This window comes from Marmota marmota, unplaced genomic scaffold (assembly GCF_001458135.2).
Source record: "Marmota marmota marmota unplaced genomic scaffold, marMar, whole genome shotgun sequence".
Taxonomy (NCBI): Eukaryota; Metazoa; Chordata; class Mammalia; order Rodentia; family Sciuridae; genus Marmota; species Marmota marmota.
The window spans coordinates 37,356,769-37,370,223 of NW_025999968.1; the positions used below are offsets into that span (position 1 = coordinate 37,356,769).

At 35.2% G+C, this 13,455-nt stretch overlaps 1 protein-coding gene across 1 annotated transcript in view; it reads right to left on the reverse strand.

Moving 5' to 3' along the window:
• Samsn1 (SAM domain, SH3 domain and nuclear localization signals 1) overlaps positions 1-13,455 on the reverse strand; it is a 144,611-nt gene that overhangs the window by 105,606 nt on the left and 25,550 nt on the right. The window contains exons 4-6 of the mRNA XM_015478650.2: positions 12,634-12,671; positions 10,835-10,921; positions 3,606-3,682 (exon numbers count right to left, since the gene is read on the reverse strand). Of these exons, the coding sequence (XP_015334136.2) occupies positions 3,606-3,682; positions 10,835-10,921; positions 12,634-12,671 (202 nt within the window). The remainder of the gene's footprint in view (positions 1-3,605; positions 3,683-10,834; positions 10,922-12,633; positions 12,672-13,455) is intronic.

The following is a 13,455-nucleotide window of genomic DNA, read 5'->3' on the forward strand; positions in this document are numbered from 1 at the left end:
GGGTGCTTGACAGTGCTTAATTTCATGTGCAGTGAAGGTAATAAATGTTATCCCTCTTTTCTATCATGAATATGAATGACGCTCTGAAGGCTGAAAGCAACCTAAAAATTTACGTGAGAAATGAGGCATGCAACATTTTTGAAAATATATTAGCCCAAAGTCTGTATTACTGCATATTTTATGCCCTTTTCAATATGCTACAAAAGGTTTGAACCATCAACTGAACACTGACAGAGAAGAACAAACAAGAACAAGGATACAAAAATAAATGCTGGGAGTCAAGTTCCCCCAAGACATTCTTTATGGTTGGAATAATGATGACAGAACTAAGCAGGCTGCTTTCCCTCAGACTCTCCTGATCAGCACTTCTGCAAGCCTGGTTCTCCAGTAAGTTTATCCCAGGCCAAGCGCATAGAAATAGTCATGGAGCAAGTCAGTCCTGGGAAAGGCATTCCACCAACATACTCTCCCACACCGCTGGCTTCTTTGTAACTTCTTCCATCCCTGACACCTATCTCTCATTTTGAAAATGTACAGAAAGCATGTCTGTTTCAAGACTTTCTGATTGGAAATTAAGCATATGTTTAAGTCTTTTAATCTGAACTTTTTAATGTCCTAATATTTTATATGTGTGGTCATGTGATAATTATAATTACTAAAATATTTTACAATCTATAAACTTTTTCCTGTGTTACTGGTATTCTGTAAAATAGTCGTATGAAAACATTTATTCTATTAGGATATTATACATTATCTTAATCCTTTCTATTTTTTTTCTTTTTGTACTGAGGATTCAACCCAGGGGATGCTTAATCATTGAGCCACATCCCCAGCCTTTTTTATATTTTATTTAAAGACAGGGACTCGCTGAGTTGCTAAGTGCCTCACAAAGTTTCTGAGGCTTAAACTTGTGACTCTCCTGCCTCAGCCTCCACAGCCACCAAGATTACAGGTGTACGCCACTATGCCCAACATCCTTTCTATTTTAAAAGAGTTTTAAAATTCTATAGTGAGCATAAATCATTCCAATAAGGAACAAAAATCAACTTCACTTTTTTCTAGAGGCTGTTGAGTTCCAAGGACAGAGCTGAGCCAAGTTTGGACTTGTCAATTGACAATGCATGGGACTTCATGTCTGTAAACGATTACCAACCAAGAATCGAATCCTGATCCCCAAAAGTCTCATGGTTTAGATTCTGAGCAGTGTCAGAGATTCACATAAATCCCCCATCCCTAGTCCCCAGTCATGACTATGCATTTGGACAAGAGTGTGGCTCAGAAGCCTGCAGCACCACCAACCCACCATTACCACCACCAACCCTGGGTCACTAGGGACTGAACTCAGGGCATTTTGTGTGGTAGGTAGGTAGCTACCACAAAGCTCCATTCCCAGTCTAGAGTCTACATTTTCAACAAGTTTTCCAAGCAAGTCTGATACAGATGGTGCTCAGGCTACACCTGCAGAAACATTGTTATACTGGTCATCTGTTCTTTGATGGGAAGACACAGTCTGTGCTAACGGTCCCCCTTGGTCCCACTGACAGCCTGTCTTCCCCTTAACAGTAGATTTGCTTCTCCGTCTGAGAATGATTCCTTCCCTTCCTCATCTTTCAAAGGGTAAACTGAATCCACTTTCCCTCAATCACAAGGAGTTAATAAATTGATACCTTACATACACTCTTTTTGTTAAAACAAAGTATTCTGTCATACAGATAACATTTCTTAAATAAGTTTAATTGATGCCTATTATGAATAAGAACAGAGTTATTAAAGAAAGATAAGATTAGTCCCTTCTCCCAAACAGGGATTTCCCAATGAGATGGCTCCTGTTTGTCTGCCACTGGGTATGAATTCCTTAAACTCACCTTTAGTGGTAAACTACATGGCAAAATTGAATGGTTACCATTCTAGAAGCCCCACTTCTTAGTCAACTAAAAGTTCTCAAAGCATTAGTGTTAGAGGAAAGAATTATCTTTTACCATTTTCTTCTAAGAACTTTCTGCATTATTTCCTTCTGACAGTTTTATATTTTCTACTGAAAATCTAAAGAAAAATTTCCTTTGGCACAAGACATATCTGGGGGAACTTTTCCTATAAACCAGCCAGTATTTTTTAGACATATCTGGGGGAACTTTTCCTATAAACCAGCCAGTATTTTTTCTGACTATCAGACAATGTTTCACTAAGATATTATATCTGAGACCTTATCTGAATTTAGGAAAATGAGGTTGCATATTTCAGAGATAATCTACCAGCTGCGCTTGTGAAAGTGTCATCCAGCCCTTGTAAAGAATAAGAAAGGGTAGTGGGGCAGGGAAGGAGGGGAGAGAGACGTAAAGCAAAAAAGAAGAGGAGCAATGACCAACAACCGAATTTTTTAAAGCATCAACTAAATGCCAGCCGTGAAGCTAAGGGCTGTAGTGAGGTATCTCACTCCATCTTCATGACAGCCCTGAGACAGAGGTCCTTTATAGACTGATTTTACAGAGTGATGAAAACTGAGGTAGAAGAGAGCAAAGAAATGGCCCAAAGTCATATGGCAACTACAAGTCAAACCAAGATGTGACCACACTCTGATTTCAAAGCCCTTGTTCATGCACTTTTGGTGACTCTACTGGAAGACAGGTGCTCAGGCAATGTGCTAGCAGACCTCAGGAGAATACTCTCATTCCGGCAGCATCAGATCAACCAGCAAAAGCTGCAGTTGATCAAAAGTTATAGCCCATTGTTTAATTCATTGGAGGGCCTCCAACAGCCTCAGAAATCAGGCTGAATTTAGGAATGTGAGCTCCCTTTCCTTACCAAATCAACCCTTCACAATTCATATGCTATATATCCTCTGCCTATTGATCAATCTACTGCAGCAAGGAAGGTCAGTTCTAAATTTTCTAATAAAACTATCACAATGATTAAAGAGGACCTTATGGCTGTCAGAAAAATATCAAAAATCAGCCTGATGCTCGAGTTGCCTCTATTGATTCATATACTATTTTTTTTTTTTTTTTTGCTACAGGATGAATAGCAAGTACTTAGCTGTGAATTTATGTTTTTATCATTGTGAAGGCCCAACATTTGGATGTTGTTAATTGCTTGAATGCCTGGGCTAATTAATGCATTTTCAGAGGAATAAGTCAGGAACCAGAGTATATGTCTTTATATGAAATGTTTCACTAAGATATTATATCTGAGATCTTATCTGAATTAAGGAAAATGAGATTGCATATTTCAGAGATAATCTGCCAGCTATGAGGAACAGCCTCACACTGAAGGTTGTCAAATAGTTCCAAGTATTTAGCAAAAGTCTCATCAGAGAACATCCCAGTATATTAATTTAACAGACCCAGATCTTTTTATCAGAAGGCCATAGAGCATGATGTTTTGCACAATCAAAATCTTATTATCTCAAATCATTTTTGATTTTTTTTCATTTATGTTCCAATTCATAGGGACATAAGTTTATCAATCACAAAAAAACCAACAATAACTAACTACAAAGTAGCTACCGGGCTGTCTAAATATTGTACACTATATCTAGCATATTAGAGAGCTCAGTAACAAGATTTTCACAAAACACCAACTAAATGTTGATTATTCATATTATTCACCTGATAAGAAGTTCCTTGTTCTTTTTCTTGAAAGGTATTCATGTGAGTGTTCAAAAGAAAGCCATCTTCATTTAGACCTACAGAAAGAAATAAAGGTTACACATAGATTGTCAACAATGACAAGATTTAGGGCTGGGATTTAGCTCAGTATTAGAGCTCTTGCCCAGCACGCATGAGGCCCTGGACACCAACACTGCAAAAAACAAATAGAAGTAAAACTACAAGATTTAGGAAGTTTAGGTGCAATTTAATATTAAGTGTGTTTTTAGATAGTCTATTTATGAATTTATATTGGCTTGGTCATAAAATTTCCTTAAAGGTGTACTATTTTTACAAGAAATAGATCAAAATAAAATAGTGAAATAACAAAATTAAAACTCAAAATGCCACCAACCAGCTGTGTCCTTAAGCAAGCCACAAAATCTTTCAGGGACTTTTTCTCTCTTGGTAATAAAAGGATAGCACACTAGTTACAAAAGCCACTTCAGACTCCAAAATACTATGATTCCCTGCTGTTATCACCTCACCTGCTTCTGTTAAACTAAGCTATCCACCCCTGGCGTTTTGAGCTTCATTAGCTTGGGTCTTCTCAACATGAATTATTTATGTCAAAATTATTCTATGCATGCTTTAGTGAAAGCTTTGGAATTTGCTTGTAGCTAAATGAAACCTTTTCAAAAATAACAGCAATTCCTTTTCAGACCCTGTACAAAGAGCTTCATTTATTTAAATCTGAATTATATAATGTGTTAAAAGAGGAAAAAACCTATGGGTTACTTAATCTGTTTTATTTTACAGATGAGGAGACTGTGACCCACAAAAAAATCACCTGGCCACCAAACAAGTAAACATTCTCTTCACCTTCACTCCTTTTTACTTGAAATCACTGCTAGAATTTTCCACAATTCCTTTGTTCCCTATTGTGCACTGAAGTGAAGCCTATCCTCCATGCACAGTGAGAACAGAATTTTCCTCAAATTCCCCTTATATGTTACAGTTGAAACATAGGTTAAATTCATAGTGTCAGAGTTATTTGCACCAATAACCGAATATTTAAACTCAAAGTCACTATGCTATAGGATTCCAATAGGACTCTAAATTTTAAAATGAGTTGATTCTGTGATGTGGTTCTTTCAAACAAGATATTCTATCATTGGGTCAGGATGCCAAAAGTTGTGATTTTTGCAACCTGTTTTTTTGTTTGTTTCTGTAGTTTCAAAAGACAATATTTCTTCCCTATATTTCTTTCTCTATTTATTTTTGATCCCTTTGAAATGAATTTTGAAGAGTTCCTTCTCAAGACATTGCTTTAAGTATGGACAAAGGTAAGTGGCCTCCTGTACTCTAGAATCTGTAATCTCTCTGAGGAAATTGGATGTGATTATGTACAATGAACTTACATAATAATACAAGGTGGTTACAATGAGTGGTTCAGACACAATAGGATGGGATGAGATTATTATGACCTGAGGTACTTATGCAAGAGTCAGGGCCTGCATGAAAGCTTGAAGAATATGTATTCTAAGGCAAGGTGGAAGAAAAAGGAAAATTACAAATTCAGCAGTGTTTGTACAAATGCACTGAACACGGGCCTACAGTACAGAATGAGTGGACCATGTTTAAGTGCAGAGATTGAGATCAGTTATTCCAGAGGGCAATTCTGGATATGCTATATGAGGAGAGAGGGCTGTGTGGGTAACTGTGGCCAAATTTAAATGGTCCCTCAGTATCAGGTACAAGAATTTGGAGATCAATGTTGCAAATACAACCATTTGCAAATATTACAGGAAGTAAACTGCTCAAGGAGACAATGGATGTGCTATAGTGAGCTAGAGGGCCAGTTCACCAGCTGAAAGGTAGTCATGGCTTTCAGCTCTCTAAATGAACTCTCCTGAGACTTTGGGTCCAGGATTTTTGGTTTCCCTCATGTTTTTCAAACAAGTATGAATATGTGGATTTTAATGTAAAAATTTCTGAGTTTTAAAATATCAAATGGCCACAAACAAGCTTATCTTCGGAATAAATTCAATGATAATTACCAGTTTTCACCCCTGCTATAGAAAACTGGGGCTTGTGAGGGTTTGGGACTAAGGCTGGACACCAGGATAATTGCACTTTACGAAGATTAACCATAATGTGTGTTGGCAAGTTTCCCAAATATTTCCCCAGAAAGACAGCATTTTTAACCACAGGAGTACTTTGCGTCTAAATAGTGACAAAGAGCAATAGCTAAATTAGGCAATATGCAGATTGAGTTTTCTAAAGATGGCCACAAACATGTCTCTTCTGCAGTGTGACCTGTCACCACTCCATCAAGAAATGGAGTTCGAGTCTCCTCTGATTGAATTTAGGCTAAACTTGGTGACTCACTAGTCACAGTTGAATGTGGTAGAAGTGACGCTTTGTGACATCCAAGGCCAGGTTAGAAGAAGACTTATTGTTTCTGCCTTGATCTTTTAAGGTGCTCATTTCCCAACACTTTTTCCCTTGTTGTGGAATGAAACTTTTTTTCTGTTGCTTCTTCTTGAAACTTAACCATTTGGCCCAGAGAAGTTGAAGTCATATGGAGAGGCCACATATTGATTCTCCAGATGAGTGTCCAAGCTGAGCCCAGTCCATCCCAGATCAAGTGCCAGACAGGTAAGTGAAGAAGCCTCTATATGATCATTCACCAAACTTTTAATGTCTTCCCAGTCATTCAAGTCTTCCCAAATGAAGTCCCAGACATCATATCAAGAAGCACTGCTCTCACTGAATTCCTGATATCTGTCTGAATTTCATGAGCCTTAAAAATATTGTTTTACATCACTAAATATTAGTGTGGTTTGTTTGAGCAACAGATCACCAGAACAAGCATGAACTGCATAGTGGATCATAAACATCTGTATGCATAGGAATGCACCATCCCACATAAAAATCGATACTCAAATTTTCCCTCAAATGAATATGCAGAAAAATAAACTGGATGAGTTAAGGAAAACTATCTTTATTTCTAATTAACTTCTAGGTAATTCTAATAGGGATACATCTGACTATAATAATTTTCAAATAGGGAACTATAATCCTAAGAAGAATTCATGTAAATAATTTAAGGATCCAAGATTCAAGATTTATTTGTACAAAAAACAGGATCTCTAAGTGCTGCCATTATTGAATTCAGAAGAGCTTCCTTGGAAGTCTAAGAGCTGCCTCCCATGCAGGTAGCCTTTGCTCAGGGAGTTCATTCAGCCATCATAAGTGGACATTCAGTTGTGAAATAGCTCTTCTCTCTGCCATTCCTCTTATAGTGCAGTCTAGTCAGAGTTGAAGTGCCTGCTCTTGCGAAACATTTTCTTTATTTTTTTTTAATTAAATGTGTAGGGTTGGGGGTGTAGCTTAGTGATAGAACACTAACACATGCCAAGTCCTGGGTTTAATTCCCAGCAGTGCCAAAAAAAGAAAAAGAAAAAGAAAAGTGTGCTACCAAAATATTATCCAGTATAGTAATACATTTGTGGCTTTGTTCGTTGTCTTAAAATGAGGATATTAGGAATCAGACCAAAAAGAAAAAGAGGGAGGAGGAGGAGGAGGAGGAGGAAGAGGAGGAGGAGGAGAAAAGAATTAATGAGGTCTTAAAAATCAAGCCAAAAATATTTATATGCTTACTTCAAAGAGGCTGGCCAAATATTGATATTGAGTAAAATTCAGGACAGAATGGTTTCAAACCATAGCATTCACTTGATAGAAGGCCCTAAGAATACCACTGTTCTCCCCATGGGTTTTCTTTTGAGAATGAAATTTACAAGATCATATGTAAAGAGGATTTATTTTTAAAGTAATTCTGCAGTAGTGTGAATGGAGTTAACACTGCTTTTACTACTAACCATGGTTTCCTGTCCTTATTTCTTATTCCTTTATTTCCTTTACATGCTTTTTTTTTTCAAATGCTTATATGGAATAGTTTATCATAGTCATATTGACTATAAAATCAACTACATGCCCAAATGCTTTGATTCCTTTTCATTATTTTTAAAAATATTCCTTTGCTTTTATTCTTTGTAATTTTTGGTATGAAGTAGGAAAACCTTGTTCTTGAATCTATCTTTATGTAAATTCCAACTTGATCTTCAGTGAACTCCAATTCATAGTTTTCAAAAGTTTGTTTTTCTCAGTTTTCTTTCATAAAACAAAAGCCAAAATAGATTTAAAACTTTAGAATTGAAATCAATTTACAAAACAATGAATATTATCCCTGTTTACAATGCTGAAATATAATTAACATAAATTCGAGATTAATTTGCCTTGACACCTAAGATATTTGAGTTTTTTTTAATGGCAAAGTCCTGAGCAATATATTTACCCTATATTTATTTTACAGAAGTAGTCTCTTACTACAATGCATGTAGGTTTAAACAAAATTCTTCTTAGAAAAAAGAAATAGACAAAATAAAGAAAGAATATTAGGCTTCTGCCACTAAACTTACTCTTTGCTCTGCCAGATATAGCATAGCCATGTTGTGGAGCTATGTGAATATCTGTAAGGATTAAAAGGACAGGCACAAATCTTCTGCTAAATAGAGCCTATGCAAGTTTTGCATCAAATCCCAATACTCCTTAGGGGTACATGCTATTAACAGAATGAGTGTCATGTAGAAATACCATTTTGAAATTTTGGTCTTTGAGGTTGTAAGGTTTCTTAAGAGTTAATGTTGCTCCTACCATTATTTTCTCTATATATTTTCTTCTTCTATTTTATTGTGGCTGTCTTTATAATTTCATCATTAGTGTTCAGTAAAAATCAGGGGCTATAGATAATAACAATGATAACAACAATGGTGCACTTTCCCATCTTCATGTCACTAGATTCCAGACTGCCTATCCTCAGGCACAGTAAACCATTCTTAAGTAATTATGCAACTAACTGCTAAAAAGTACTATTTAAAATGAGAAAGAAATATTATGGGTTGATATGTAGGGCACTAATTGCTTAGAAATACTCTGTGACATCCAAATGAAGCTACTACACCCATAAAATTTGAGCCCACAACTTGTGGTTCTCCCTCCCCCCACTAAATTTCTCCCTTCAATTTATAATGTCACCGACAGCCTTGGTCTCAGGCCATCAACTCTTCCCAGCACAGCATTAATCCCTAGGTAATGTCCTGTGACTCAACTGCTACTGCTGAAATGTGGGCTGAATTTCTTGGTCACACACACACACACACACACACACACACACACACACATCCTGAATGTACATGAACACTCAAAAACCTGAGAAATAGCAAAGCTGGGAAGTAAGAGATTTCTAGTTTTGTTTTTTTTTCTTCTTCTTCTTTGACAAAGAAAAGACCATCAATCAGAAGCACCTCATCTGAGGTCAAGATCCTTTGCTGTTTTGTCAGAGTAACTATAACAGAATTACCTGCCCATTACTACTAAATGTAAAAAGTAAAACAAAGCCAGCATTTCTTACAATGGCAATTGTAGAAAATAGAATACTTAAAGGAAGTTATGGCAAATTTCTTAATTAAAAATAATATATAATACAGTTATAGCTTCATTAACCATAAATCAAAAAATAATAATTTAAATTATAACACGTGCTTGTTAGAGGGAAGGATAAATGGATGGATAGGTGGATGAATAGACAAAATGACAGATATATGGATGAATGTTTGACTGACTCAGACAAATGCCAGTTATATAGATGAATATAACTGGCATTCATCTGAAGACAGAATCCAATGAAAACATGATAATATTAAAACATTCCCTTTGTTGTAATTAAAAAAAATATTTCCTAAAATCCTGAAATGTTTCACTTACTTGTTACAGAGAAAATTTTAAATCTTTAAAAATTTAATTAAAATCACTTGCCAAATGTTACTTAATCTTGGATAAAATTGAAATATTTCAAAAGAAAAGTATTATTTTCATAAATAATTGATTTACAAACCTAAGAGCTTGGTGGAAAACTAAAATGAAAAAATCTTAACAGAATATAGAATCAAACAAGTATTAAGGTCCTAACTGCAAAAATACATTAAAATTCCCTTTGTCCCCAAATATTAAAAAATATTTTTAGTTAAACATCAACAACTTTTAAATTATTAATTCCTAGTATTACTGGTCATTTCTTGTTTCAACAACCTTGGGAGGAATACTGAATAGACCAACTTTTTACAGTTTTGTTTATCTTGTGAACTCATGGGTAGGATCTGGAAGGTCCTCCAAAGTCTCATGTGTTAAAGGTCCCAATGCAGCCATGTTCAGAGGTGGGACTTTTGGGAAACAATTGGATCTTAAGAACTCTGATCCCATCAATGGATGATCATTGGTGGTTGCATGGATTACTGGGTGGTAGTAAAAATGAGGCATTAGGGCATGGTTGGAGGAAGTATGTCAATGGAGGAATCCTCTGGATGGGTGTTTTCTTGTTTGACCCCTTCTTCCTTTCTCTGTACTTCCTAGCTGTCATGAGCTGACACGCTTTTCCTTGCCAGGTCCTTCCACCATGATGTTCTGCCTCTCCTCAGGCCCAAAGCAATGAGACCAGTCAACATGGATTGAAACCTCCTCGGAAGCTGTGAGACAAAATAATTCTGTCCTGCTCTAAGTTGTTTTTCTCAGGTATTTGTCACAGTGATGAAAATCTGACTAACATAAATATTTATCTTCCCAAAGTTAAGTAATTTTAATTATGAAGTCATTTATTATTAATAAATTATTCTATACCTGACTGCTAATTTCCTCCTCATGGGAATTTTTAAATTATGAAATGGCATAATTTTACATTAATAATCAATGTTATTTATCCTAAATTAATTTTTAGAATGTCAATATAATGACTATTAAATATATTGCTATCTTTAAAGGGTTTTTCTATTTGCTGATTTTTAATGAATTTTAAAATTATTTTGGACATGAAAGATTTTCAAATATTACTTGCAAATGATTCTTTGCTTTTTGCTACAACAGGCAACTTAGATTTTACTTCCTTTTTATATGTGTATCTATGTGACTGCATGTATATAACCATATATATATGCACATAAATATACATATATATGCCACTTATATAGAGAGAGAGATCTCAACAAGTTCTAATACTACTCATGCTATCTTATTTGTTTTTCCTTTGTAAGTGGACCACAATGCCCTATGTGAGAGATGTAAATTTTTCTTACCTGCCCTTTAAACTACTTTGGAAAAAATGCAAAGTCAGCTGAAATAAATTTAGCAATTACCTTTTAGCTGACAGGGCCTTCTGATGTGGGAATTATTCTCAGCCTTGCTGGGTTCCTGCCAGATTGTGTCATTCACAATTTTTCCTTCTAAAGTAAAGCAGAAGATTAGTTAGCAAAATTCATGGTAATATCTATTGAGTAAGTATAAGAAATATTCAAAACGATTTCAGCACATGGTTGTAACCTGCTAAGTGATACATTAAGAGAGCTCTGTAGCCCATTCTGGAGGGTTCTAGTCTCTGATGGAAAGCCCCAGGTGACCCGTGGACTGTTCATATAAGCACTCACGCATGTGTGGTACAATGCTATTACACAAGTGCTTCTTGCTAGATCGTATTGCATTAGTCTTTGGAGTAGTTTTCTTAAATTCATTACCATTTTTTACATAAGTTAAAATATCCCCACCCTTCCACATTTCCCAACATGTTTAACAAAATTATAAGTATGTAAAGAGAACATTGAGTTATGATAATTTCATGAAACTGTAAAATGCTTGAACAGAAGGATCATGATTTGCTTAGCCTGGTCCCTTTCAACATCTAAAGTACCTAAAGCAAGGCCTGGACATGTAAGAACTGCAGCAGATGAAGAACTAGAGTCTCCTCTCGTCTATTTGCCAAAGATTATGTGTTATATTTTTACTGAAAAAAAATTAAGTAATTATAAGCAAAGTATGAAGACAAATTCAGCATACTGTGTTATTTCTAAAGTCACCATTTGCTTTCATGTTTTGATTATAGAAAACACATATGATCACCAAGAATTGCTAAGATGGAAATATCCCTGATCTTGTATGTGTAAATAGAATAGATGACCGTGAGAATGATCTTGATGGAAAATTAAATTTCACCTTACTTTCTTTTATGTAATACCACACCCTATTCAAACCAGATCTGCTACTGAAAATATTTAACAACTAATGCCCACAGGATGCGAACGAATTAGATAAAGCACAGTTCCTATCAATGCCAGGGCTGGAAGAACATCAAACCTGATTGAAGTGCAGATATCTTAGGAATATGCACGTATTGAGGATGATCACCCTAATCAGATTGAGCTTTTCAGATCCTATCAGGAAATCAGTTTGGAAAAGAAGGAAATGGGGATGAACACCAGACTCACAGGCTCTGTGGAAAAAAGGAAAGGAGAAAGGGTTCCCTATAGGTGTGACACACTACACTAAAAAAGGAATTCCTACCTGCGTAATCCAGATGTTTTGCCGTTGTGAATTTTAGAATGACTGGCTCCCTATATTCTTTAAAGGAAGGAGGGAGATGATCCATTAACTCTCTAAAAGTTATTAATAGAATTACATTTTTACTTTAGAATTAAAATGCAAATCAAACCAATTGCCCTTATTATTACTATGGATGTTATAATAGTAGAAACTAAAGGGACATCCTGGTGTGTGAAACGCAGTAGAAAAGTCTTTTGCAACTAAAACTGTATTCAGCTTCATTTTTATTTGCTTCTAAATTCAAAGATATGAAGGATCTCTAACAGGTCACCTTGACCATGGGCCAACCAAAGCAAATGTGGAGAGCTGGAAGATAATCAACTAATAAACCATCAAAGAGACTCTTTCTAAATATAAAAGGAAATCATTCCAAATAAATCAATGATTTCTTTATTTTAGTCTTAAAATTAGAATAAAAATTTTTAAAATTCTATTGAATTCAAGACAACTCAATTTGACTTCCACTAATCATGTATTATTGCTTTACGGCAGTAGCAGAAAAAAATAAAGTTTAAGGAAACAGAATACAACATTCATATAGGTAATCTTATGAATCACTAACCAAATATTTTATATTCAGATGTACATCTCCGGAATGTCCTAGAAGAATAAGAGAAACACATATTTAAATGTATATTTAATATATAAGATTTTAATTAAATAAGCTAGAATGTGTGCAATGCCTTTGAGAGAAGAATTAAATTCTACCTCTGAGGTCTGAATCCAGTTTTGAACTTTCTTGACCCTAAGTGCAAATTATTGTTAACACAAATATAATTTTGACCTGGAATTTTTCATGCAATATGAAGAAATTAACATTCATAAAACCTGAAAAAGAAAATAGTGGACCATTTCTACATAAACTGAGCAGGTAATAGAAGAAAGGTTTTTTTTCCTAGATATAGTCCTCTCTCAGTCTCTGCAGGGGATTGGTTCCTGGACTCCCTAAACCCTACTGCAGATATCAAAATGTGTCAACGTTTAGGTCACTTATATAAAATGATATAGTATTTTCATGTAACCTGTATGCATCATCCTGTATATTTTAAATCATCTTCAGATTATTTATAATATCTAATGCAATATAAATTCTATCTAAATAGTTGTTGAACCATTTTGTCGAGGGAATCTTGATAAGAAAATTCTGTCTGTGTTCAGTACAGGCACAATTTTGAAAGTATTTTCAATCTGCAGTTGATTAAATCCACAGATATGGAACTTGTGACTACAGGGGACAGACTATAATTCTATTTAATAGGAAAAGAATGCTGCAAATTGATAGAGTTATTATGTAATCCCTCAAAAAACAAATGGATATGGGAAATAATCACCAATTGCTTCTCAAACTTTTAGTTAAAAGACTGATGGGCAACATTGTGCTGGA